The sequence below is a fragment of the Kryptolebias marmoratus genome, linkage group LG9 (assembly GCF_001649575.2).
Source record: "Kryptolebias marmoratus isolate JLee-2015 linkage group LG9, ASM164957v2, whole genome shotgun sequence".
Lineage (NCBI taxonomy): Eukaryota > Metazoa > Chordata > Actinopteri > Cyprinodontiformes > Rivulidae > Kryptolebias > Kryptolebias marmoratus.
In genome coordinates this window covers 5574898-5602423 of record NC_051438.1, presented here as the reverse complement: position 1 = coordinate 5602423, position 27526 = coordinate 5574898, and the positions used below count along the sequence as shown (strand labels likewise).

Genomic DNA, 27526 nt, shown 5'->3' with positions numbered 1-27526 from the left:
TCTGGATTTGCGTTTCTTTTAAATTCATGGTTGCTATTATTTAAATTACAATAACTGAGTATTTGTGACATTGTATGATAAAGTACATGCACTATTGGGCTCATCTTACCCACTAAAAAAATTATTTCGTTAGTCCTCAGCATTGTTTATATAGCCCTGCGCCTTTAGGAATACTGCAGCAAGATGGCGCCGCTTTCGCCACACCTCGGCCCGAGCCTTTAAAGCGGCGTGTCATGTCTATTCATATAAGTCATTGCTCCCAGTGCTCAGCCTGTACTCCCAACACCAAGCCCTTTTATTTTATCCCCCTCCGCCAGCGAAGAGGCGATAATGTTTTTGCCCGTGTCTGTGTGTTCGTTTGTCTGTACTGTTAGCCAAATATCTCACGAACCAGTGGTTCTACTACAAAGTAATAAATAGATGAACCGATTACCTTTTGGACTCAATCACATTCAAGATCGCAACCACTGGTACTAAAGATTAGTTAACACAAAAATGGCTATATCTCAGTAATCTTTTACAGATTTTGAGCTAAAATTTGCAATGGTGGTAGCTGAGAGTCATCCTCAACACATACTCCGAGCATTACCACATCTCATAATATGTGGCTGTGGCTGCCATCTTGAAATAAAGCTCTGTTGTAACAGACAGCGGCAATATGAGTTTGTCCCAGTTAAAACCAGAACTGCTAACAATGTGTACATTTCTGGATTTCAAAGGTTTGATTTGATCTTATTCATTGCTGAGATATTTTAGTATTTATTAGTATCCAAATAAAAAACATGATAGAAATTCGGACAAAAAACAGCAATTATTTCTTGAAATAACTTTGATAGAAAGTAAACTGAGGGAAAAGCACAATGTTAAACTGTTTTTCGTGTGGTGTGTCTGCTGTATGTGTTAATCTGTGTTACAGATTTCATTCACTCCTGTTCAACATGAACTGTTATGCAGCTGAATAATCTGCAATGTTTCACTGTGTGCTTGCAGCCTTGTGGGCTTTTTAAAGTCAACTTGGAAAAACACATTTTACTGCATCACATTTCCACTGTATTAAGAAAGATTCAAAAACAGGAAAGACAAGTTTAATAAATCCTTCAACACATTCAGTTCATCAACACTCAACCCAGTTTTCTATATAACTCACAGTAGATTCATCCATGATTTTCACTGCTAAATTTCTACGCTGCTCCCTTACTTCCTGTCAATCAGTCAGTGGAAACAAGTCTGTATTCATGGGGTGTTTTTAAAGATCAAATAGTGTTAATAATAAATGTGTGGATGATACTTTTAATAGAACAAACAACATTGTTCTTATATTTACAGGAGACCGTTTCAGATTTTCTCTTCAAGCTGCAGCGATGGAGGCGTCGTCCGGCTGTCGACCCTGAGGCTAAACACAAACACACAACTCAGGTTTTGTTACCACAACAGATAAATGTTTCTCAGACCGACATGAGCTGGTACCTTTACAAAGATCCTCTGAGGCAGGAAGCGTCTCAGTGTCAGAATGTTGGAGGTGGGGCAGCGCGGCAGGCTGATGTTGAGGTGCGGTAGTGTTTGGTAACCAGCCATCAGAGGGTAATAGTTATACAGCATGTGCTGTTCTGTACCAGGGAGGACAAGGAGGCGCACCTGCACACAAACAAAATCCTCACTTTGTGCAGTCAGACTAAAGGTTTGGACCAGTCCCTTCAACAGACCACCCTGAGATCCTTCTGAACCAGCTGAAAAACCGGATCCTGGTTTTATCTAAAGCTAACTGATCTGTCACAGCACCTCATTTGGTCCTGTGGTGCCTTTCAGAGTCCTGATCATCAATACATCCAGTGAACAAACATTTTATCTCCAGTGTGACTCTGACCCAGTCATATTTTTATTCAGTTTTTCATTAAAAATTCTAACTTTCTTTGAGTTTATAGAAAACAGATTTGGATGATTGTAAAAATCTAACAGTTAGCGCACCTGTTTGAGTCCAGAGAACATGAAGGCATCAGACGGTTCCACAGCTATCTCCACCTCCTGAACCAGAGTCGTTCGGTTTTCGATGTGGTACCGAACAGGCAGGGACTCTCTAACCCGCCCAAATGAGGGTAAATCTGAACCAACACAAGAACAAATGATTAATAAGAACAACTGACTGTCAAGTATCTGTAAACAAGAAGAGAATAAGGTTTAACGTGACAAAGAAAATCTCTCAGAGGCTTCAGTGTGATGGGATGTTGATACTGACCAGCATGAATGTAAACAGGAACCTGTTCCAGGATGATATGAGGCAGAGTGACTGCACTCTGGATCAGAGGACTCTCAGAACTGGAAGACTTTCTGTTGACCACAAACACAACCTTCAAAACCCTCCTTATAGTCACTCCTCATGCTGGTAAGCTGTGTGTATGTGTGTGTACCTCCTCCATGTAATCAGGTACTGCCCTGTAGCCACAGTGTTGGTGCTGTTGGTTCCTGATGGACATCGCAGACAGAAACACTCACTGGCACTCTCTCCTGTCTGTAGAACCACTGAACACACACACAAACACACCATGAAGTAGTTTGAGGACTGACATCCTTTCAGCTCGGATGTGTGACGTCAGGTGGGGCGGTACCCTGCTGCAGCTGGGATTCCGGTTGAGGCGTGTTGCTCGTCACCGTCAGCAGCTGCAAAGAGGAGGAGCTCAGCAGGAGAGGCCACGGCGATGATGACAGGATGTCCGTCATCAGCAGGAAGGGAATGTCCACCACGACCTGATCCAACGGCTCAAACTGAACACACACACACACTGAAGTCATCTTCCCTCTACCATCACGCTTCCTACTAATTCACAATGATTTGTAAAATTGTTCTTAATGACATCAACAATGTGTTATTGCTCTCATCAATCCGTGTACTACACCCACCCAAATGGAAGATGGAAAACCAGACATACAAGCACATATACAGCAGAGAAACTCCAGGAAACAGTCTACTGCAGAGTAAAAGCTGCTAATCTGAATACAACAGAAGTACGGGTGAGAGAAAGATTTTATATATGCACCTTAACAGTTATTTTGTTATTTTCCATTTACATTAGAAAATATTTAGTTTGAGAAAGGCTTTTTTTTAAATTGGGAAAGACTATTCTGTTCCATATTCAGATCACTGTTAAATTAAAAAACATAGCAAATAAAAAACAACATTTTGGTCATTTATACATTAATCCTTCTGGACCGAAAATGTACCAAACAGTAATTTTTGTGAACCGTTACACCCCTGATGGAAACATAATCACTAGGAGTCAAATACAAACTGGTTTAGTTATCACAACTGACACTAAAACCTGATAAAACAGAATAATTAGCTGCACACCTTAGTTGATACAAACTTGACAGACACCTCAAATGGGACCACGGTTTCTATGGTTACCGTCTCATCCTAAAAGACACAAAAACCAAGTATTGAAATAAGAAACGCAGCTGATTATTTCCAAGAAGCATCCAAAGAGTTTTCTGTCTGTACCTTGTGACACCTGCAGATAATCTGTTGTCCTTCCACGGCTGTATCGATGTTGTAGGCCACATGGAACAAGAAGAGCCTTGGTCCAGTAGACACACATTTCACATACACACACCTCTCCAACTAGAACCGAACACATGGGACACACATAAAGGAATCACTAATGTTCTGCTGTGGGGGAAGCAGGCAGGTGTGGAACATATGTGCACCTTTTCTCCAGGCTTCAGATCACCCAGAGGGACATCGGCGAGTAGAGCAGGAGCGCTGTCGTCACATATGACTGAGTCGTCCAGGGTCACATGGGTGGCCTGGCCTAAGTTAGCATCCTGACCTGAACAAGCCAAAGGAGACAAAAACGACCTCAAACACGGACAGTCTGCAGAACGCTAGGATACACGGCTGTATCCTACCAAACCACAATGAAGACTTTTCCTGTTGTTTGGGAAACAGACCTATTCAAGAATTCTGCACAGAGCTGAGGACGAGTAACACACAGGGTAGTGACACATGACTGGGTAATCGAACACTGAATCATGACACACTGTGCTTGTGTAGATTCTCTGTCATCCAGGACATGGCAAATTTAAAAGGTTTTAAAAAAACAAAACCAAAAAAATTTGCTTTGTTTCATTAAACTGATTGGGTAATGACACACTGAATGAAGGTACACTGAGTCACACTGGGCAATAATGTACTGAGGCACACTGGGCAATAATGTACTGAGGCACACTGGGTAATGGCAGTCTTTTTAGCTTAGCATGAAGACTAAAAACACTGGAAAATAGTCCAAAAACAGACTTGGATCATTTCTATGCAGCTTCAAATGTAAATCTGCTTATAGTCTGACATGTGAACTTTTACTGTTTCTGTACCTGGTTTGAGACCAGCTGTCAGTTTGACATCTTTTGCCACAGCCTCCTCATGTGATTGGACAGTGAGTCTGATGCAGTACATCTCATTGGTGAGTGCAGGAGACTGGTGGCTCAGCTGGACAGAGATCTTCGGGACTCTGGAGATGATCCTACACATGTAGAAACAAACAGAGTGAAGAGGCTGCACTGGCTGCTGTAGTGTGTAAAAGCTAATGTTTCTGATGATATTACATGGTGCTGTGCTGCAAAGTCAAACTGTCCCAGTCAGGCTGCTGCCGTGTCTCAATGCTGCGCCCCCATCGACGTGACAATCTGCTGGCCTGCAGAGCTTCTTGGGCTGAGGCAGCATCTCCGCCGGCACCTCTCCAGCTCAGAAACACACAGCGGCCACTGTCGCTGCCCAGCATCATCTCAATGCCTGTCATCTGCAGGAACACACACACACACACACAGTTAACTGCACTTCCTTCCTCAGATTCTCTGTCAAACACACTGACATTCACACTTACCTCAACCTTCTTACCAACATCTTCAGTTTTAGCCACAAAGCTGAAGTTATAGCACTTAGTTTTTCCTGGTACCAGGGTCAAACTCTCCTGACCTGATGATTCCACTGCACACCACTGGTTGTATTCCTGAACACAAAAACAGATAGTAAATAAACTTGGTGGATCTAGGACTCTACAAGTGGGTCTTTACATGAGTAATCCAGCACTGACACTATTATCGTTGGAAATAACTCATAACTGAAGGCTGAAGCCTCCACCTCTTTAGGCCCAGCAAACTCTGGCTGCAACGTTTAGTCACCTGAGTTGACCACAAAAATATTGCTGATGTGGATTTTTATCGTCGAAGCATCATACACACAATGATCAACATACTGTAAAATAGTTTTTGTACCTAATTTTAAGCCTTTTTTTAATTCTTGGACTTTCAGACTCAGTCATGGCCATTTTTGGTTCTATGTTTACATTTTGTTTAAAATGACAAAGATCACCTGCATTTTATTCTGTACTGATTAAAGTGTTGCATGTTTTGTGACGGTCCCATTATGTAAAATGATGAACATATTTTGATTAGTATCAGATTCATCTGTTTCACAGGTTATTATTTGAATTTACTGAAGGATTGTTATATGACATTTATGCAGAGACATCATGGTGATGTTTACAGCTGGGCAGACTAAAGCAGGTGAGCTAAAATATGAACTGGAGCCCAGAACAAGACGTGCACCCACAGGAAGCAGAAAAATTTAAATAATTGTTGACTGACCAGCTAATCAAAAAGCTTGGACCAATTAGTTGACTGCCAAAATAATCATTAGTTGCAGCCCTACAACAAACATGTGAGTCAAATGTTGATGTAAAAACTACCTGGTTCTGAACCAGAACCAGAATTAACACTGGGCTGCAAAAGTATTCACCCCATTTGGTATGCTTTCTATTTTGTTGTTTCACAAAATGGAAATTAATTGGATTTTTTACTTTGATTTATGGCCACAATTCTACAAAATACTTCAGTTTAATAAAGCTAAATGGGAAAATACTTGTTTGAAATAAATGTAAAAAATTTAAACTTTTAAAAGCAGTGTGTGTCTGTATTCACCCCTGTTGCTTTGAAGCTTCGACCATTCCCTCAGAAACCACATCATGAGTTCAATAAGATCTAAGAGTCAGATGATCTCAGTATTGACCACCTGTTCTGATAGAACCAACTCCAGTCCAAACCTCTAAGTAGTGAGAGACATCATGAAGACCAAGGAACTCTCCACACAGCTCAGAGACTAAGTTGTGGAGAAGAACAGATCAGGGTTGGGTTATAAAAACTATCCCAGAACTCTGAACGTCCCACAGAGCTCCATTAAATCCATTATTAGCAAATAAAAAGATGAAGCTGCCACAGCAAACCTGCCAAGAGAGGGTCGACTAACAGAACCCACAGAGGAGGGGAGGAGGACATTAATCAGAGAAACATCCAGGAGGACAAAGACAACCCTGATGGAGCTGGGAGGACCTGTCCATAGGACCACTAGAAGAACACCATCTCTACAGTGAAGCATGGAGGTGACAGCATCATGATATGGAAATGTTTTTCATCAGCAGGGACAGGGAAACTAGTCAGAGTTAAAGGAAAGGTCTGGACTTTAAATCAAGCTAGAGATTCTCAGTTGGACTGAGACTTTGACTGGCATTCAAAGCTTGTCGGACACAAGCAGCAGCCGTCCAACCGGAAGGAGCTGCAGCAGTTTGGTCCTGAAGAACGGACAGAAAGTCCAGGAAGTCCAGGAAGTCAAGAGACCTGATGGTGGAGCTTCTGCAGAAGGTGGCTTTAGAGGGGGGTGAATATATATGCATGGAACACCTTTCAGTTTTATATGTTTTTAGAATTATTTTAAATAAGTTTTTTTGTAAAATTATTATGTTTAGTCAGACTAAAAGTCTAAATCTAAATCTATCCAGGTTTTAAGGCAAAAAAACAGAAAGACTACCATGGGGATAAATACTTTTACAAACCCAGAGTAAATCAGCTATATTCCATTTGTGTGGTGAGTACCTGGTTACTGAGGCTAACAGTCAGCTTGTTGAACGACACGGGATGAGGACAATCTGCTCGGAGGAAGACCTGGAGTTGGATGGGCTGGTCCACATGGAAACTGGGAGACTGGAACCTGGCCTTGCACTGGACTAAGATCAGGAAGAACAAACCCAAGATGAAATAGTAACAACTTTTGAGTGGCTCTTCGTTTCTTTGCATTTAGCTTTTAAGGACTCAGACGTTCATATTAAACCAATAAAAAAATGTCTTTACACACTGGCATACCTCAGCATGATGAATTTGAATTTGACCAGTGAAGGGCATAAGTATCAGCCCTAAAAAAAGACACTCTCCAGCAGAAACTGAAAGTCTTGTCATTCAGAAACAGGAACAAACCCATCAAAGACCTAAACCAGGATCTGAGAGCTACATCATCCTTCAGCTGATCATCGACTGGATGCCCAGTTTTTAGCTAAGAACTTTTTCAAAATCAGCGTCTTGGAGCTAAAATCCCATTTTCTGTCAATCTGTGTAACCTTTGGTATTTCTCATGGATCTAATCACAGAAATGGGAGCAGATTATGTCTCTGTGACAGGCTGCTGGGAACAAAGACAAAGATCCGATTTAAACTTTTTCTTATGTGTCGACACAACTCTGGTTCATCCCGCAAGTTTAGGATCTTTTTTTCTGTCTGAATGAGGTGAGAGTTCACAACATTCATCTGAACATGGTCAGGAACAAGGACTGAAGCTGAGAGATAATCAGTCAAAGCCCAAAGAAAAGCTCTGAAAGGCCTTCAGAAAGTCTGGAGCACTGTTGATCCAGAGCACTTCGACAGATAACAGAAAAGTCTGGATCATTGCAAGGAAAATATAAATAACTGAAGACTGGATTAGAAGTCCTGGATCAGGACTGTGTGTAAAATATTAAATAAATTTGTAATCCAGCCCTGTGCACAGAGACAATATCTGACAGTCTTCTGAGAACATACACCGCGATAAACAGTTCAGAGAAGGTGAATCAGTTGTTTCATGCCTAAGTAATGAACTAAGTCAGAAAGAAGAAAACTCTTTCTGTGTGAGAATCAGTTCCTTTGAATGAGGAGTTACTAACTGAAGGGGATGTATTCCTGCACTTCAATGGTCAGCTCGTTTGATCCAGACAAAGCCACGCGGTCAGCCCACAGGGACCTGGCAGAGCCGACAGTCGAAGAATCACACTCAGGCTCAGCTTCAGGAACCTCATTCTGAACAAAGAATATAAAATAACATTGAAAAAGCAGTCAGAGTACAGCTAGTATCCAACTCCCACAGTCACCATCTGGACCTGAGAAAGGTGCTGCTACCAACCATTAAAACTTTGAAGAGGTTTTTCTCAATCCTGGACTTCTGCTCCTCATTCAGGGTAGAAGCTGAAAGGCAACCAGTTAAATCCTGTTGAAGCTGTATGTATTAAACTCATTGGGTTCGATGGAGCTGGCAGTGGGTCAGTTTTACCTCGGCCTAGCAGCTCCATGCTGTAGATGACATAGTCCTTGACACTAGCCATCAGATAAGCACAGCGCAGAGCCGTGCTCAGGATCGCTGTTAGCAGAGCCCACCAGCGCTCGGTGCGATAGTCACACATAACATAGTCCAAGAGCCTGAATAAACATAAAAACAACCATCTGATCTCTCTGATTCAATACATACAGCATGCTTTGATTTTTAAAGGTAATCAGGCGCAGCGTGTGACTGACTTTAAGGCTTTGGTGTAGTCTTTAGCATGGTAGTATTCCTCTCCCATCTGCACCACTGTGATGGAAACACAATGAAAAGGTCACACATGAAGGGTCCAGCTTTATCAATAAGTAAATAAGTAATTGTCAACGAGTGAAAACATTCCAGTTTATAAAGGATGCTTGAATTGTTTCATAACAGATCGCCATTGAGGCTTCTGAAAACATGATCCAAACCTGACAGACTGAGGTGTTAGAAACACAACCCATCAGAATAAAGAACAAAAGAACAGAAAAACACACAGGACTGGTACCCACTTAGGTGGCTTTTCATCCGAGGACACTTGTACTTCTTAAACTGGGCAACAGCGTTACTGAGAAGTGCTATAATCAGCTCCTGTGAAGGGCAGATACACAGAAACAGAAGAAAGTTTCACTTTTATTATAAGTCATTCCATCCATCCAACCAATTTTTTTCCCCAATTTCCTGTGCAGGATCGCAGGGAGCTGGTGTCTCCAGTCAGCACTACTGATAGACCTCTGATGTGGAGCAGGAAGCCGAAACCAGAATGGGACCAGCTTCTATGCAGGATGGTTTTAGTACAACTTTCAAGTGTCATGAGACACAATGATTGTGTGAGGGGTAGTAGGCGGGACTTAAAGCCCCACATCATTAAAGCATCATTAAAGACTCCGGTCCTAAAAAAATACAACATGGCAGCTCCTGTACACTGAGACCTGCTAGCTTCAAGACCCAACAAGCAGAGAATCAATGGAATTTACCAGAGGTGGGCTCCAGTCAGGGTGTAGAAACATCTCAGCAGAGATCATGGGGCATAGGAGGAACATGAGCCAAATTTCAGATGTTGTTCCAAAAGGCCGAATACTTGTGGAAATGCGATGTGTACGGTTTTTATTGTAATTCATCTTCATGAAACAGTTTACTCTTTGTCATTATGGAGTACAGAGTGTAGATTATTGAGGAGAAAATGAATGTAATTGAATGTAGCATCAGGCTGCAACGTAACAGTAAATAGTCGGGCACAGATGGTGTTTGCTTACAGAATGGGGAACATCTCTCTCTTTAATCTGCAGGGCCAGAATCCCCATCTTCTCCTTCTCAGCATCAGGTGGATCAATACCTGAAGATAAAACACACATCAACCAAATCGGAGTGTTTGTGTGCTTCTTGTCTTTTTTCTTTTCTAAAACAGTACAGTGAGGTAATCCCTGCTTCTACAGAACATTTGGGATGTCACTGCACAAATCAGACACATTTAGTTGTTTTGTTCAGTTATCATGGTGTGTGTGTGTGTGTGTGTGTGTGAGAGAGAGAGATCGATCATACTCTGGTGTCCTTGTCTCCAGGATCTCTGGCCATAGAAGTCCAGTCCTCCACTCTGGGTGTCCAGTGGGTCTGCAGAGGGATAACTCACTCCAGTCTGGGGGAAAAAAGTCCCATAAAAGGGAAATTTAACTGATGAAACTGATTAAATCAGTCAGGCTTCTACGAATAGGTTAAATTCAATATTTTTAGGTTTTAAGTGAAATCAGTTTTCTCCTCCTCGCTGGTCTGATCTGTGTAGTGCGTACATCAGTGGAGGGTGAGCTCAGAGGGTCACACTAGGTTTCAACACTTCCGCAGAAGATAAAGCAGAGTCCAGGGCTGCTACAGTGTCGGACAGGTTGGCGAATAAATGTTTCTAAAGACCGAAGGAGTCTAACGTATGGGAGAACTTCAAGCTGACAATAAAAGGTTTGTACACCCTGAAAGGTCTGCTGGTTTCACCACAGCAAGTTTATTCAGCTACGAAATAGTCTCTGTGAAGTTTACACTACATTTTACAGCGAGTTAATGTTTGAGGAAATATTTAGACCACAATCTAGGCCCACATTAGATTTTTTGACGCTGTTTTTAACCGGTGTTGTGTTCCTGTCGTTGAGATCTGATCCTTCCACCAGTTTCACTCAGTTTTCTTCCCAGCCTCAGTTGTTTTAAGTGGCTGTATTTTAAATAGAGTTAAAAGAAACAGTCTTGATCTCTTTTTTGTCCATTGTAGCAGGAAACCCATCAGGATGACTGGAAATCTACTGAAGTTAGGAGGAACTGATCTTTAAAGTGCTGTACATACAATTAGTCAATGCAACTTAGAGGTAGGATATAAAAAGTGTAGTTAAGTTAAAAGAAAATCGAGTTCCAGTCTCTGTTTTTCTGTGTTAAATAGTTGTTTTTGTTTTTCTCCTCTTTCTGAAGGTAAAACCATGACACTGAATTCCTGCAGGAGGTTTTCTCTCCAGTTTGCTGCAGTTCTTATCAACAGTATCCTGTTTGTTTAAACTGCTGCCGCACAAATGATTTCAAGTGGTGAAGACATCGTAAGCAATAATTTCTAGAGAACGTCATGCTGACTACAACGAAATACAGTTTAACTCAATGGAAATCTTGTTACAAAACTTTGTTACACCCCTGATAGTTTGTTCTTTAATTTCTAAATCTCTGATTACATTTTATTTTGTGATTTACAATAATTTCCAAAGTTGACAGTCAAAAAATGTATATATATTTTTTAAATATTGTCATTCAGATTAATAAATTAAAATTGTCAAATGATTAACCAATATAAAAATAACTGTTGGCAGCAGCCCTATAAATCAGTGCTCAGAAGATGAGGATAAATTAAGATTAAAGCAGCTGCTATCAGATAAAACATGTCTGAAGGAAAAGTTCGGACCTGACAGAGCTGCTGTGCGAGCTGCTTCCTGTCCTGGCTGTAACAGGCAGCCTGTTGGTAGTAGAAACCCGGGTTCTGGGTCTGGATGGCTGTCAGACCCAACTTTATGGCCTCATCAAAGAGCTCACCAAATGACTGGAACCTGTTAGGAAGCAGAAAGTCTGACTTCAGCCCTGAAACCATCTGAGACTCAGAAACAAAGTGAAAAATGATCATCAGTGTTAAAGATTGTAAGGGTTATCAGTCTTTGTCCAGACAAAGTATTCTTTGATGTGTTTCACACAGTGTTGCTCGTCACCATATGCATAAAAGATAACATGGGGGTAACAAGCCCCAGGGGTGAAGGCAGGATCTGTTCTTACTCCATCAGATGTTCCAATTGATCTCTTATCACTCACAAACATGAAAAGAGGATTCTTTTGTTGAAGGCCTAAACTTTGTTTGAACCAGTTGAACTGTGCTCTCACCCACTTCTGAATAAATATGATGAGTTGTGCTCCAGCCAATTCTCCTTTTGCAAAAGCTTTAAAGAAACTAAGTACTGCTCTCTGTGTGGTTCCTTTATTTAAGGTCAAATAGTTCGAAGAATACCTGACAATCAGAATCAAACAATCACAACTACAGCTGATTAAAATCAGAAAAAGTGAACATCTCTTACTAACAATTCTGTTTTATTATATTTACCATAAATCTTTGTATAATTACTTTGCATAAAAACTTAACTTGATCTGTATTCAGTCTTTAAAAGCAGGAAGCAGGAGAAAACTGACAGGAACAGTAATAACCTGGGAGCAGTTTAAGGATTACGATCTTGTTTTTTTATATGACCATGTGTGAATCTCCTCCACAGAAGGGACGCATACATGTGAGAGAAGGTTCTGGCTGTTTGAGCATAAGGACCGAACATCAGTACAGATTACCCAGACTTCTTGGGAGTGTCTGAATGGTGTCCTGGAAGAGGTGCCATCTGGGGATTCTGTTGTTCTCCTGAGTGACTTCAATGCCCATGTGGGCAATGATGGAGTCAAGTGGAGAGGAGGGATTGGAAGGTGCAGCCTTTCTGATCTATGGGGTCAAATGAGTTTGACTGTCCAGTCTAAATGTGAGGGTCTGGAGAAGTCTTACAACTGTGTTCCCTTAGGACTGAAAAAAACAAATCCTGGATCCAAGCACCTGAAACGGGATTCCTTTGTATGGTGGTCGGGCTTAGCCTTAGAGATAATCTGAGGGAGCTCAGAGTAGAACTTCTGGTCCTCTTTATTGAAAGGAGTCAGCTGAGGTGGTTCTGATTGGGATGCCTCCTGGCCGCCTCCCTCTGGAGGTTTTCTGGGCACATCCCACTGGGGGGAGACCTCGGGTCAGACCCAGAACTGAAGGAATTATATATTCTCTCTGCCTTTCGTGGTGGCTGGAAATGTTTATTTTAACATTTCTAACTAACCCATTACAGGTTAACAGCTGTCCATATTTGGAGGGTGCCTCTTTCTTTGACAGGATGTGAAAAAGTGAAAGTGTTGTGAATACAGTGTAATGAATTATGATAAGGAATACATGTTGTGTAATTGTGCACATGAAAATTATTAGTGTTTTGAAGTTGATAGTATGAAAATTTATGTCTTTTTTATGTGTCTAAGACTTCTGCTTGATCAAGTGTAAAGAAAAACAATAAATGTGAGCTATCAGTTTAATAAAACCTGACCTTTGGCTGTAGGGCACTGTGTTCTAAAATAATGATTAAACCAGCATTGACAGGAAATGCCTTGTAGGGTAGCATTAAACAACTCATTTTCAGGTACAGTCTCAGCCATATGTACTGAAATGCCATATCTCACTGGGCTGTGACTGTTAAGAGACTATTTTTGCATTCAAAATGTGTGAAAATAGGCAGATTTTTCATTGCAGTCTCATTAAATTCAGAGTGTTTGTGACTAAGTGACCAGTGAACCATGTGGCCACGGTGTGAACGACCAGTTTTTCAAAACCACAGTCCATTTTATGTGCACAGATGTAAACCTGTATTCTAGGCAGTGCACATTATTTTGTTGCTGGTGTAGATTCATTATTTTGTTGTTCACATCCACTCAATTCATATTTGCCTCAACTGGCTTTGGACCCACCTTGGCAGCCATCCCCACGCTTTTAATTTAATCTAATGGGGTACACTTTAAAAATGAGGATAGACAGATTTGGACTTGTTTTTTTTTTTTTAATTATTATTAATTACTGTTTATCATCAGTGTTTTTTGTAAGAGCAGACATTTTACCCAAGTGTAAAAATACAGCTCAGCACTCTGGAGACAGGTTGGAGATGCCCACAACACAATTCAAGATGCCTTCAATAAATCTGTGATAGGGCTGCACAATGTATTACACATTTATCATCATCGTAAAATCAATTAGTGCAATACAGTAAATGGTTAAAGGACTGTGCTTATATAGCACCTTTCTAGTCAACCAGGCTACACAGTACTTTACAACACAATCTGTGCCCTCATCGTCTCAGCTGAATCTCTACAAAGCTAATCTGAATAAATCATTCTATAGACTCTAATCAGTGCTTTAGATCACATTCATACACCGTTGGGCACATTGTAGGCAGTGAGGGTTTCAGTGTCTTGCCCAAGGACACTTTGACATGTGGCATACTGGTGGAATCGAGCCTCCAGTTGTCTAGTTGGAGGATGACTGCTCGAACCACTGATCCACAGCCACCTCACAATATCAACATCAAGTAGGACTACTTAGACTGCAGTAAATCATAGGTGATTATATTTTAGGTAGCATCATTTGTTGTGCTGCTAATAATGTTTTTGGATCGGATTGTATTGTATTGTAAGGAAACTGAACCACACAAACGACTCGGGACATTCTGAAGACTTCCTCGTGAATGTTGTTCAACTAGTCGCAGCTCAGCGGCATGCCACCTTAAAGGTAGTCTGGAAGCTGATCTAAAACTAGGTAATTGAACCTAGTTTTTTTGGTACTGGCATGTTGCATATTGTTTAACCTGAGTGCTCGACTAAACAGTTCCTTAACCAATCCCAGGTGGCTCCTAGAATTCTCTAAAGTTATACCTGTATCTGTAGGATAATCATCATTTAAACAGAAAAGTGTAAATCTTACTGTTTGGACATCCACGCAGAGTGCTCAAAAGCCAGTTCAGCGCTGCCAATCTTCTTCTTACACAGGTCCATGTGCTTCCTGAACTGAGCGATAGCATCCAGAGGGGTGTTGTGTTGGAAACACAAGCGACAGATCTGAAAAGATCAAACATATACGGATGTGACCGGAGAGACTGAGAACAACTAGAACACATCTGTGTGCTCCAGGATGAAGTTAAAGACCACTGTTTCAGAACAATCGAACAGTGAATCCCACCACATCGCAGTGTACACAAATTAAAAGATTAGTTTGGACAGACTGGAGTGTCTTTTTTGTAAAAATATTAAATAATATCTTACCTGTTGTAAATAACTCTGCGAATGATCTCAGTTTGAAAAAAAAAATATATAGAATTTATTTCTGACAAGAATGATGTTTGACTGTATTTTTGTGTTCACATGTTGTACAGCACTTTGTATCGCCTTGTTGCTGAGAAGTGCTATATAAATAAATTTGACTTGACTAATTGGTAGTCTGAATAAAGCCAAGATCAAAGTGGATTTCTACCATCTTAAAATGAGCCCACTCTGACAGAGATCTGTGACAATGCTGAATTTAGTTCTGAATGTTGTGGTTAGTTACAAACAGCAGCAGCATCAACATGTGGTACTTCCAGGAAATCCAGGGGTCACATCGGCCAGGAATTTCTTAATATTTCTGCTAAAATAACAATGTATTGAGAAGTGTTATGCCGTGGAGAGGGGTCACCAACTTAATTTGATCAGGAACTAATTTTTTTGTGCAGACTCTGCAGGGGCCAAGATTTATTGCAAGAAACAGATAGGTTCTCCAACCATAATATTAGAGGGGTGCCCCACACCCCCAATCCCCTGCCCCTTGAAAGGTCAATTTAATTTGTTTTTTTTAATATAGTGCCAGATCACAACATAAGTCACTTAAGGTTATTGTTCCTAAAGGTCTATAACATGTCCCTTTATTAAATAAACTAAAAAGAAAAAAGTTACTTGACTTATTTACACCACGGCATGTCCTTTTTGTCTCTACATGGTCACGTTTACAAGTCTCCTCTCTGTATCACGCACGGTAAGGCGCCCATATTTTTGGTAGCTTTAAACTTAACAAGTTTGTTTTTTACTTGATGAACTTTAATTGAGTGCAGCTCTAAATGGCGACATTTTCCAATGATTTGTTCAAGACTGAACGGCTGCTGGACCTGAATGAGTTTTAGGACAAACTGTATTTAATTAATGCAGAAAAACATTGTGATGTGTGTCCTGGAGCACAGACAAGTGTCCCCTGGAGGACAGGCAGGTGTCTCCTGGAGGACAGAGAGCAGCTCCATCGGGTTGCTAAACACCTACATGCGTAGGTGTTTCTATCTTTGTGGGGACACCAGTACATCAACCTCACAGTGCTTTGAAAGTGGTGATGACATGGGCTGCTTTTAAGTCACCATTTCAGACATGTTCTTTTTGTATCCAGTCTTCTTATGGACGTGTTGACAATGAACCTAATTAGTTGAATAATGCCCCTTCTTCTGTTTCTTATTCATACCACTTACTTTTACAGTCCTTTGTTACTCTTGAAACAAATTTCAGATGTGGCTGCCATCAAATTTGACCACTTTTAGTTTCCTCAAAGCTCTGGATGTTGCTGGTTGGCACACCTTTGCAACATTGCATGGACTTTGGGGGCAGTGTACTGGCAGATTGGGGTGGTGGTTCCCCTTTTCAAGAAAGGGGACTGGAAAGCGTGTTCCAATTACCGGGGAATCACACTCCTGAGCCTCCCTGGTAAGGTCTGTTAAAGGTCCAGACGATGGTCGAAACTCAGATTTAAGAGGAACAAAGCAGGATCTATCCCAGCTGTGGAACACTGGACCAGCTCTTCACTCTCACTAGGGTGAGGGGGCATGGGAGTTTGCCCAATAAGTCTACTTGTGTTTTGTGGACTTGGAGAAGGCATTCGACCGTGCTCCTTGGGGCACCCTGTTGTGGGTGCCATCCAGTTCCTATACAAATGGTGCAAGGGAAGCCAGGAGGCGGAAGGGGTCCAGTTCGGTGGTCTCTAATTGCGAATGATGTGGTCCTGTTGGTGTCATAATCTCCAGCTCTCACTGAAACGGTTCGCAGCAGAGTGCAAAACAGCTAGGATGGGGATCAGCACCTCCAAATCCAAGGTCATCAGTCAGAAAAGGTTGGACTGCCTTTAAGTATAAGTTTAAGTATCTTCGGGCTTTGTTTACAAGTGAGGGAAAAATGCAGCATGAGATCAACAGACAGCGTGGCTTCTGTCCAACTGGGGGAGACTCAGGGAAGACCCAGGACACGATGGAGAGATTGTCTCTTGGCTGATCTGGGAACACCTTGAAATCCTCCTGAAAGAGCTGGAAGAGGTGGCTGTGGAAAGAGATATCTGGGCCTCCCTGCTCAAGCTGCTGCCCCTGCAACCCCACTCCAGAACAAGTAGCAGATGATCAATGGATGGACGAAGTTTCTCTTGTAAATAACCATATAATACTATGTAACCAACTGTGTAATGAGAAACAGACAGTTGTAGAAAGGTTTATAAAATTAGTGTTTGCATGATCAGCTGTGAATTTTTGGAAATTGAAGTTATTTTAAGATGGCAGTGGTCTAATTTGGTCTTGCTATTGGGGTAGCTATTGACTCATCAGTCCTGCCAAAATTAAACTCTAGTTCTTCAAACTGAGATCATTGAAAGAGTTATCTACAACAGGTAAGATATTACTATTTAGACCTTTTACACAGAAACACACTTCAAAATGGCTGGAATATCCTGTTAAAACAAGAGATTGAAAACAATTATAAAGTGTATTTTAAAAAGTTTATCTTATCTTGCAATCAGACATGTTCTTGTTATTAAGATGCTATAAAGTCTAAAACTGGGATATTATCCAGTAATTCATGCAGCGCTCACCCTCATGTGATTCTGCTGATGAAAATCTGAGCAGAACCATACCTTATAGTTGATAAATCCAGCCAGAGCTTTAATCTCCAACATGTTGGTCTCGTGTGCTCGGAGCTCGTGAACCAGACTGTAAGCAGTTCTGTAGTACCTGCAGAGAGGAGCAGTCCAGATCCTTCAGTTATACACCACACACTACAGTAAACAGGGGTTCTAAACTGGAGTATATTACAAGCATTTCATTTCATGCATTGCATAAATTTTAAAGGTTTTTCTTGACAATAACTTTACGTTTATACAAACAGTCAATATTTGCAGTGTTGGGCTTTCTTTCTCTAGACCTCAGTTTTTCTGGCATGCTGTCAACCAACTTCTGGGCCAAATCCTAATGGCAGCTCATTCCTACATAATCATTTTTTGGAGTTTGTCAGAATTTGTCGGGTTTTTTTGTTTCCAACAACCTTTTGAAGATTGGCCACAAGTTTTCTGCTGCTTCCGAACCCACAGACCTATCATGCCCTGAAGGTCTCCTGCTTCAGAATGACAACTACCCTAACGACTGGTTTCCACCAGCTGGTCCGGGGCTTACCTGGCACCAGCAACATTGTGGCCGCAGCTTGAGACAGCTGCCTCAACAATAGCCAAGCAAAACAAGGCCCATTCAGACCCAGCGTCCCACTCTGCCCTCGAGATACAATTAAAAATTTACCAGTTTTCCTGCCAGACACTCCCAGCAGACCCTCACCACACATTTGGGTCTACTAGGTCTATGCAGCATCTTCTTCTGGCATCTGATCCAACTCACCACCAGGTGGTGATTGGCTGACAGCCCTCTTCACCCGAGTGTCCAAAACGTATGGCCACATGTCAGATAATACAGTGTATAAAATCAATTACTGACGTGCGCCCTAGGGTGACCTGGTGCCACGTACATCGACGGACATCCTTATGTTTAAACGTGGTGTTCGTTATGGACAAACTGCAACTCGCACACAAGTCTGATAACACTGCTCTGGTTCTGAACAGTCCAATCCCTGTACCTATAACATTATATCTGTCATACCCTCAGTCATCAGCAGACCAATCCATGGACCTTAAACGGAAAATCTCGCTTTCCCCGAGTCTTCAGCAGTTCTATCCCTTTACCTTTCACAGAATATCTATCCCTCCCCCAGTTCTCCGCAATCCAATCCCTGGACCTTTTGCAGAATATCAGTCTGTTTTTAATGGCTTTCTTTGAAAGAAGTGGCTTCTTTCTTGCCGTTTATGACACCAACCCAACCTCCAAAAGTCTTCTCCTCACTATGCATGTGGATGCACACACACCTGCCTGCTGCAATTCCTGAACAAGCTCTAAACTAATGGTGCCCCGATCCGGCAGCAGAATCAACATTAGGAGATGCTCCTGGTGCTTGCTGGACTTTCTTCAACGCATTTCTTCACGAAAACTAAACCTGATAATCTGATAAATGGATGATTTAAGTTCAATGTCTGTGAGTCACACTTCATCTCTGCATTAGGTTTTAGTGGTGAATTAAACGATACAGTGATTAAAAGGGTAATTAAAAGTATTTAGATGTATATTGTACATTAAGCTCCAAAATAATTCAATATGTTTTTGATCAATCTTCATAACATTCTGGAATTCATGCAAATTATCATCATAAAAATGAAGGCAGCAAACCTTGTGACAATTTTTGTGTCATTCTCAATATTTTTAGCCAGAGGTGTACATCCTGCCACAAATTGAAAGAAAGAAAAAAAACTGATTCTATCAACACCAACAGAATATTTCAAAGAAAGAAGAAAGGAGATTGTGTTATTATCACAGGCCCACAGCAATCCATGTGTCCTGGGGAGATCTTAGTTTTCTAAAATAATCAGACTCACTTCAGTGCGTTCTGGGTGTCCTGTTTCAGCTCACTGAAGAAAGCGATTTTAAACTGGTGTCTGACAAACAGCAGCTGCAGGAAACACACAAAACAACCCATTATTATAGAAATACATCATTTTTTTCGGTGCTGCTGACCATATGTTCATGTGTCGACTCTTAAACAAAACAACCTGGGACTGTTCAGGTCTGCTCTGTCTGACAAGTACTGTGTACAGTAGAAATGCTCTTTTTCCTGTGGTTGCCATGGTAAATTGAGAACTCTATTGATGATGGCTTCTTACTGAGCACATACACACTTTTAACACAAGGTTAACTCCAAGTTAACTGAACTCACGGAAGTAGGCCTTTCTGGAAGTTTCTCTGGTTAGAGTGAGGTAACTCAGAGTTTACAAACAAACTCAGTGTTCTCCCAGTCGGAGTACGGCCCTGAGCAATCTCCTGGAAACATTACAGATTATTTAATGTCTATTGTAAAGACGTTATATGTTCACATGGTAACGCTGTGATTGCTGTTTAGACAGATTTTATGCCAGGTCACTACCTGGGGCTGTGAGTTTTGTATTTCAACAACACACACATGCGCAGACACTTCAGTCACAAGCTAACAGTTACATTAAAAATGGTGACTACATGAATGATGAGGTTGGGTTACTACTACATGTTGAAATGGGTGAGTATTATTATTGATCTACTCACATGTGCACAGAATAACTATTGACTTGACTGCAACCGTAGTGCGCATGTGCACTTTCACGTAAATTGCATTTTCTCTTGATATGATACTGGGAGTTTCAAAAAGCTTCCACTCTGAGACCTGGACCTAAAACGTTTCAGTGTCAGAGAATCTGATCGCTGTTGTCATGAAGACAAATGGCCGAAATATAACAAAATTGTTCCATTTTCACTTAAAAACTGTTATGTAAACACAGCCTAAGGTAACAAATTTTTTTAAACCTCCTTTCTAGAATAGTCGTCAGATGTTTACCAACTATTTGTTACGTTATGTTACATTTGGTTGGTTTAACCAATCACCACAAACTTAAATCTTCTTGACCAATCACAGAACAGCACCACAGTTAGTACACCTATTTATCAAGAGAAACCACAAAAAGACTCCATGAAAGCAGCTCTATAAGTTACAAACTGGTACAGGTTCCTCCAGTGTGAACCGAAGAAAAGAAGTGGAACTTTCTTCAACATTTATAAGAACTTTACAAATGTTCCTGAAGACCAAAAGCACCAAATATCTGTTACATCCTGAACAGACTCAAACTGCTGGGGGGTCATGTGTTCATACCTGGTGTGTTGTTTTGTTCAGGAACTCTTTGTGTGATTTGACTCGACGAATCTCTGTGTAGTAGTAGGTCTGAGCGTGTTCGTAGAAAGCGTTCTCCAACCTAAGTGTTGTGTCAACATGACAGGAAACACACGTGAGAGGACAACAGGAGGATTTTGAAATCAGAGCCCTCCTGCAGCAGGGTATTCATGTACCTGATGATGTAGCCCACCAAGTGATCGGTGTGTGGCAGAACAAACAGACTCTTCCCAGAGAGATCACAAGCGTTACAAAGAGCCGACGCTCTCTCCGAAGCGACCAGGTCTTCTCCTGTACAGACATCAAGATCACAGGTTTCAGAAAGTATTAATATCTCCGTTACTTTAATTCATTTTGTCATGTTGCTGACTGATACTACAATTTAAAACATTCTTTTTCTCATTATTCTAAACTCAGTACTAGTGTTGCAAATTTCTGAGTATTTTCAAAAATTGGAATCCATGGAATTAATAGGAAGTGAATAAACCTGGAATTTATAATACTGAAGGTTGGCCCTTAACAGGATTTTAATATGATTGGGGGAAATAGATTTTAGAGTTTGGACTTTATCTGTACATAAATTTAGACATTAAATGACTTTTGTGATATGCAATTTACTAATTTTTGTTTGTGACAAAAAACAATAATATTATATATATATATATATATATATATATATATATATATATATATATATATATATATATATATATATATATATAATACATATATATATATATATATATATATATATATATATATAATACATATATATATGTATGTATGACGTGAATATTTTTGCTTAGGAGGTATGTATATGAATTAAGAAATGGATTATTAAACAACAAAAACACAAAAAAGTCCATTCTTCTCTAAAGATTGTGACACAGTGATGTCAGTGGCATTGTGGTCATATGCAAATTAGGTTATTTAATCTGCCTATGACAAAACAAAATGTTTACATTTTTGTTTGGGTATGATACGGTGTGTTTAAATTATCTCCAGTTTCATGTTTACTCCCATAAATTGCCATAATTCCCATAGAAATTTTCCAATTTTTAATATTTTAAAAAAATTTCCAGGTTGACTTCCTATAAAAAGGATCTGAAAAGTTTGGGAAATTACCAGAATTTTTATCTTTGTAACCTAACTCAGTACTCAGTAGTATTTGATTTTTGAAAAAAAAAAAAAAAAGTTGTAATAACCTGTCCTGCAGTAAATACATCCTTCGAGACAGAAACAACTCTTTTTTTTTTTTATGTGGAAGATGTATGTTGGGGAAACTGAACCTACTACTGGACCAGGTGTTTCTGACAGCCTGGCAGATATATGAGGCAGCAGGAAAATTAACCACTTTTTAGGTATATCTTCAGTTACTCTTGAACATCTATGAGTGGGATTTACATGTGTGCCACTCTGTGTGCTCCACTCCTCTCTCCTGCTGCAAAGCACAGCACAGATTGCTTCAAGGTGACGGACATGTCAGACTGGACCCCCCTCCCCACAACATGATAAATATTAGTGAAATTCTGGTTTCAATGCATGAAAACTGTTTCCTTTCTGACAAGTCTGTGTGGCAATGTTCTGTCTTTCTAGCACATGTTGGGAGATGTTTTTAAAGCAACAAAATAATGTGAATGGCCTACAATAAAGTTTTGCGAGCCATAATTTTCAATAGATTTGCCGTGCAAAACATGGCTGCACAGCTGGTTGCCTCAGAGGCTGGGTACCAGTCACAGACATACTGAAAGTAAGAGGTACTGTCCATGTTTCAGAGGATGTTAAAGGTAGAAGCTTCACCTGGAGGCAGAGGCGTTTTCTTCTGGATTAGAACTACAGCTACTTTGGTGTTCCTGCCCTGCAGACTGGTTCTAAGAAAAAAAACAACAAAACAAACACAGACCGAAACTGTTTATAAAACTGACTACAGATCTGTTTAACACTCACAGAGAAAAGCTCTGACCTACCTGACAATCTCCACTTTCGTTGCACATTCTGACTGTTTCTCCTTCCACTGTGGGTCGTCCCAGTCCAGCTCATAGAACAGAACCACCAGAGCAGGAACCAGGTTCAGGTGTTTGTTCATCCAGCTCGTTTTCAGGATGCCTTTGGGGATGTACCACTCATACGATGTTCGCTAAACACACAAAAATCCGTCTTTAGAAGCACTGACGCAGGTATAAACTGGGCTCAGGCTGGAGGTTTCAAATAAAGTGCTTCCACGGTTGTAATGGATGTATCAGGCATGTGTTCAAAGACTAAAAGAATCTGATGAAAGTCTTCAGGAAAGGGTTCAGATCCAGTCAGCCGTGTCCTCTGACAAATCTGTGTATAAGATTTAATAATGGAGCATTTTTGCACTAAAGAAGAGAAAAGATAATAAACAAAGTATTTATTATTTAAATTTGAACAACTTCTTTGAATTCACTGATCCTCACAGTTTACTAGAGGTTCTCAAACTTTATCTACATTCAAAGGTCCAAATCAAGTTTCAAGGTAAGATCACTGTCTAGATCAGGGGTAGGCAACCCTGGTCCTGGAGGGCCACCATCCTGCATGTTTTACTTGTTTCTCTGCTCCAACACACCTGATTTGAATCAATGGCTGATTAACGGGCTTCTGCAGAACATGAAGAGGTGATTTAACCTCTGAATCAGGTGTGTTGGAGCAGAGAAACAAGGAAAACATGCAGGATGGTGGATTGCCCACCCCTGGTCTAGAACATCTAGCAATAAGACAGTCTTTTTTTTATTCAATTAGGTAACAACCTGAACACATGATTTTGTTTGTCTCCAATTATATGCTTATGAATCTAAGATCTCTAACTTTGACAAGAAAGCCTAATGTGCATTGTAGTTTTTATATATAAAAAATTACTTAAACTTGATTTACAATTACTTTTAATGCCTTAACACAATAAAATGTATTTTTTTTATTAACTTGAAGGCAACGAGACAGTGTAACATCAGAAGGACTGAGGTAAAAGTTACAGATGTCCTGAGAGCTAAAATACAGACTAACCTGGTGTAAAACAAACAAAAAACAGCTCAGTCTGCCTTCATTGAGCTGCTTCAACCTCAGCACAAAACATGTTGTTGTCAGACAGTCACTGACTTAAATGTTCATCTGTCAAACAGCCACATTGTGAACTTTTTAATGCATTTATTGCTGAGAATGCACTCATGCAGATATGTGGTGAGGATAGAATATATGCTTGTTTCCCCATCACCCATATTTAAAAACTACCTCCTTCCACGAGTTCTTTGTCATTTGTTCTGCTGGAACAGTTGTAATGATGGCTGTATTTTCTAACAGCCTCGGCCAGCTGCTCCTCAGCGGAGCGATTGAAGCGAAATGACTCCAAGCAGGTCACCCGCTTTTCCACGTAAGCACGACCACAACAAAGTTCTGACCAATCACACAGAAGTTGACCAATACCAGCGAGAGAAAACGTTCTGCCTGGACCTTGTGTTGAGAACAGGCTCTCGGAGCAAATGTGAGAACAAAATGACAGGAATTTTCCAACAGGAGGAGGAGAGGAAGGAGGCCTCTACAGCCTGAGAAACAATAGTTGGAGCTGAGCAGATACATTGAGAAAAACAACTACACTGAGAGTCTTTTGTGTAGTGCTACACCGTGTCAGTCAGGAGTCTGAGTGTCACGGCTGTCTGACTTTTAAAGTAGCCGTAGCTCCTTGGAGCCAGGTAATCTGTTAGTCTGAGGATTTCTCTGCATCTTTTTGTTGAAGAAAAAACCTGCCCAAGAGCAGTTTTAATCTTTTCCCACACAAACTTTGGCCTCTGGGCTCTTTATTTGTTGGGTTAGTTCCTCTTTCTGCTCTGTGCTTCTAATGGGAACACAGAGGTCTCGCATTGTTCTATCCTGCTGTCATGCTGAAGTGTGACAGCGGGGAGGGAGGGGGAACGGGAGTTTCTCCGAGTGTTCAGGGTGGATGCCTGGTAAAAGCAGGATACATCCTTTCCTGGCCTCTGGGATCTCCTGGCTAAAACTCCAATGAACAATTGAATGTCCTCATCATCAGTGTTGCAAAAAAAAAAAAAGACTAAAAGGAAAGAATCCTTCCTTTCTGATAAGGTTGCAGGAGACAGTCTCCTCTAGTGCTTAGATTTTCCAGAGTGCCTCAGTAAGTGAAGGCCTCTCAGAAGTGGCTGAGTAAATTTAATCAGAAGAAAACACTGATAAAATCAGGTTTAAAACTCCTTTTCAACACAAGTCCATTGGTTTTGAAGACACATTTCTATAAACATTTAAAGCTTTTGAAAAGATAATTTTCTGAAACCTATATTATTTCATTTAGTTTTAATTATAAAGCACCAGGTCACAATAACAGCTGGCTCAGGGTAAAATACAAAATGTTTAGACAAAAAACTAGAGGATAAAACTTCTGTCAACTTAATCAGATGAAAAACACCAAAATCAAACATGAAACATCTTGTAAGTTATCTGAAACCTTTTCTTCTACACAGAGTTTAAGATCACAAGTTTGTATTCTTTTTTAACACCACCTGGTTTGTTGGTATATTTATTTACAGGTCTGAGGGAATTTTATTTAAATCTACTCAGGGACTCAGAATAAAGCTGCCTCGGAATAACTGAACCCTTGCTTTTAACGAGGCCAATCTGAACAATTCATCAGTCAAAATCAGAGGCTGAAGTTTTTTAGATTTGATGCTGACGAACATTTTGAAAACCTCTGCCCACCTTAGTGCGACATTTAGGATACTCGTGGTCTCCTGGCAGAACTTTGAAGGAGATGGGGACTCTGTCAGCTCGACGGTTGGCACAGAAAGCATCCCAGATGGCCCGGTGCACAGCGTTATACACGACATCCAGACCCGTCAGAGCCACGAAGGCCATGGGCCGGCAGCACAGCTCGGGGGGGAGCTCCCACTGAGATCCTGCCATCGTGATGATTCAACAGCCTCACCTACAGAGGAAAAATGAAAAACAGAACAGCACATTGTTCAAGAAAAACAGCCATTTAGTGTAAAAAAAAAAAACAAACCTCAGAGCACAAAGTATAACTAATTAATACTGCTCCGTATTATTTTGGGGTCTTCCTTGGCAAACTGGCCTCAGGGGAGGGGTCAGACCAAGAGGGATTCCAAATTTTCATGGATAAACAGCAGATGCATTAGGATACCTTGCCTGGAAAAGGGAAACCAGGGCATCACCCCCTGGATCCAGGCCTGGGAGGGGAGCACACCAGCGAGGTGGTTGGACCTTGGCTCCAGGGGCTTAGTCGGGCCCAGAAAAGAGACAGGAGCTCACCTCCACATGGGCCTATCACCTGCAAGGAGGACCGTTGAGGTTGGGCACAGTGCATGCCAAGCAGCACGCGAGGGAGTGCTCCTGAGCGTGTTGATTCCTGGCAGCAGAAACTAGCTCTATTCAGTTGACGGTTCATGGACAGGATCTCAAGGCGCAGTCGTGGAGAGGAAGGTGTCTGGTTTGAAAACCTTAAGGTCTCATCCCTGCTTTTAGCAGATGATTTAGTTTCGCTGGCGTCTTCAGGCCATGACCTTCAGAGTGCTCTGGGACGGTTCACAGCCGCGTGTGAAGTGACTGGGATGAGAGGCAGCTCCTCTAGGTCTGAGGCAATGATTCTCAACACGAAATGGGAGGAATGCTCCTTCCAGGTCAGAAATGAATCTCTGCCTCACGTGGAGGAGTTCAAGTATCTGGGAGTCCTGAGTGATGGCAGGATGAAGTGAGAGATGGAGCCTTGTCTGAAGTGATAAGGGCGTCGCTTCGGTCAGTTGTGGTAAAGAAAGAGTTGAGTTCCAACCAAAAGAAAAAAAAATTCTGGATACAAGCGGCTGAAATGAGCTTCCTTCATAGGATGGCCAGGCAGCCTTAGAGAATAGGTGAGGAGTTCAATTATCTGGGGGGAGCTTGGAGTAGAGCTGATACTCTTTTGCACTGAAAGGAGTCAGCTAAGGTAGTTCAAACATCTGATTCGGATGCCTCCTAAACGGCTCCTTTTGGAGATCCGGGGGCAGACCCAGAACTCGCTGGAAGGATTATGTCTTCTCTGGCCTGGGAACACCTTGGGATTCCCCAGGAGGAGCTGGAGAGTGTCGCTGGGGAGAGGGAGGTCTGGGTTTTCCTCCTAGACCTGTTGCCTCGGCGACCCGACCACAGATAAGAGGATGGATGGATGGAATACTGCTCAGGTATAAACCTTCATGTCTACCTAAAGTTTTGGTGTGAAACTACAAAACAAACATTCTGAACATTAACTTGACAAAAAAAGAATCCTCATTATATAAAGATAAGTTTGTGCTGAAAATCATGTGACCATAAGGCACCTAAAAGCATAGAATAAAACCAACAAGTCACATGACCTGCTGACGGGGTCTCACCTGAACCCACTGAGATACACGGAATAAACACACAGGAGTGTGTGTCAATGACAGAAGACATGTAGATAGTGGCTGACAGACACACACACACACTGTACACACTGTACACACTGCACACACACCTCACTGACACAAACATGCTAACGATACAGAAGACACAAGCGGAACTGAAACAAGGAGCAGATGTTCGGCTAAAATCTGAAAAACACAAAACCTCTGTCTATATGGAGCTTCACCTCATTTACACTCTCGACCATTTACCTGCTGTACATCACCTCAGAGAGAGTCAGGTGGAGTATTACCGGAGAAGTGGAACTCTCTCTCCAGGCCGAAGACAGAAACGTTTAACCCGGGTTAAACTAGAAGACGGCTGCCTTCGTTCACGATAAATTCCTCTCCTGGTGGCACTTAAACAAGTAGTTTACTCATTTATCAGCCTCACAGAGTCCCCAAATACAAGCTAATTTGGCGGCTAAGGCTACAGCAACAACCAACTTCCGCAGCCAATCAGCTGCCTCGAGCGGAAGTCCAGT

General features: G+C 41.3%; 1 protein-coding gene across 2 annotated transcripts; it reads right to left on the bottom strand.

Annotated features, from left to right (window-relative positions):
- Positions 1–1069: 1069 nt before the first annotated feature.
- On the bottom strand, positions 1070–27526 carry trappc11 (trafficking protein particle complex 11). 2 transcript variants are annotated; one of them, XM_017423085.3, is made up of 30 exons: positions 27255–27526; positions 25330–25555; positions 22575–22744; positions 22408–22478; positions 20784–20898; positions 20590–20689; positions 19289–19362; positions 17453–17549; positions 14471–14604; positions 11348–11489; positions 9964–10057; positions 9678–9757; positions 8934–9012; positions 8637–8691; positions 8395–8540; positions 8248–8309; positions 8012–8144; positions 6916–7046; positions 4872–4997; positions 4594–4787; positions 4363–4511; positions 3700–3821; positions 3494–3613; positions 3344–3409; positions 2604–2760; positions 2406–2517; positions 2234–2325; positions 1966–2099; positions 1468–1635; positions 1070–1393 (listed from the first exon to the last, which is right to left on the bottom strand). In XM_017423085.3, exons 2-30 carry the CDS (start codon positions 25531–25533, stop codon positions 1349–1351), a joined length of 3372 nt encoding a protein of 1123 aa, XP_017278574.1. In that variant the 5' UTR covers positions 25534–25555; positions 27255–27526; the 3' UTR covers positions 1070–1348. The 2 variants fall into 2 exon arrangements, with proteins under 2 accessions (XP_017278574.1, XP_024863186.1); XM_025007418.2 differs by having other exon boundaries at positions 27296–27526.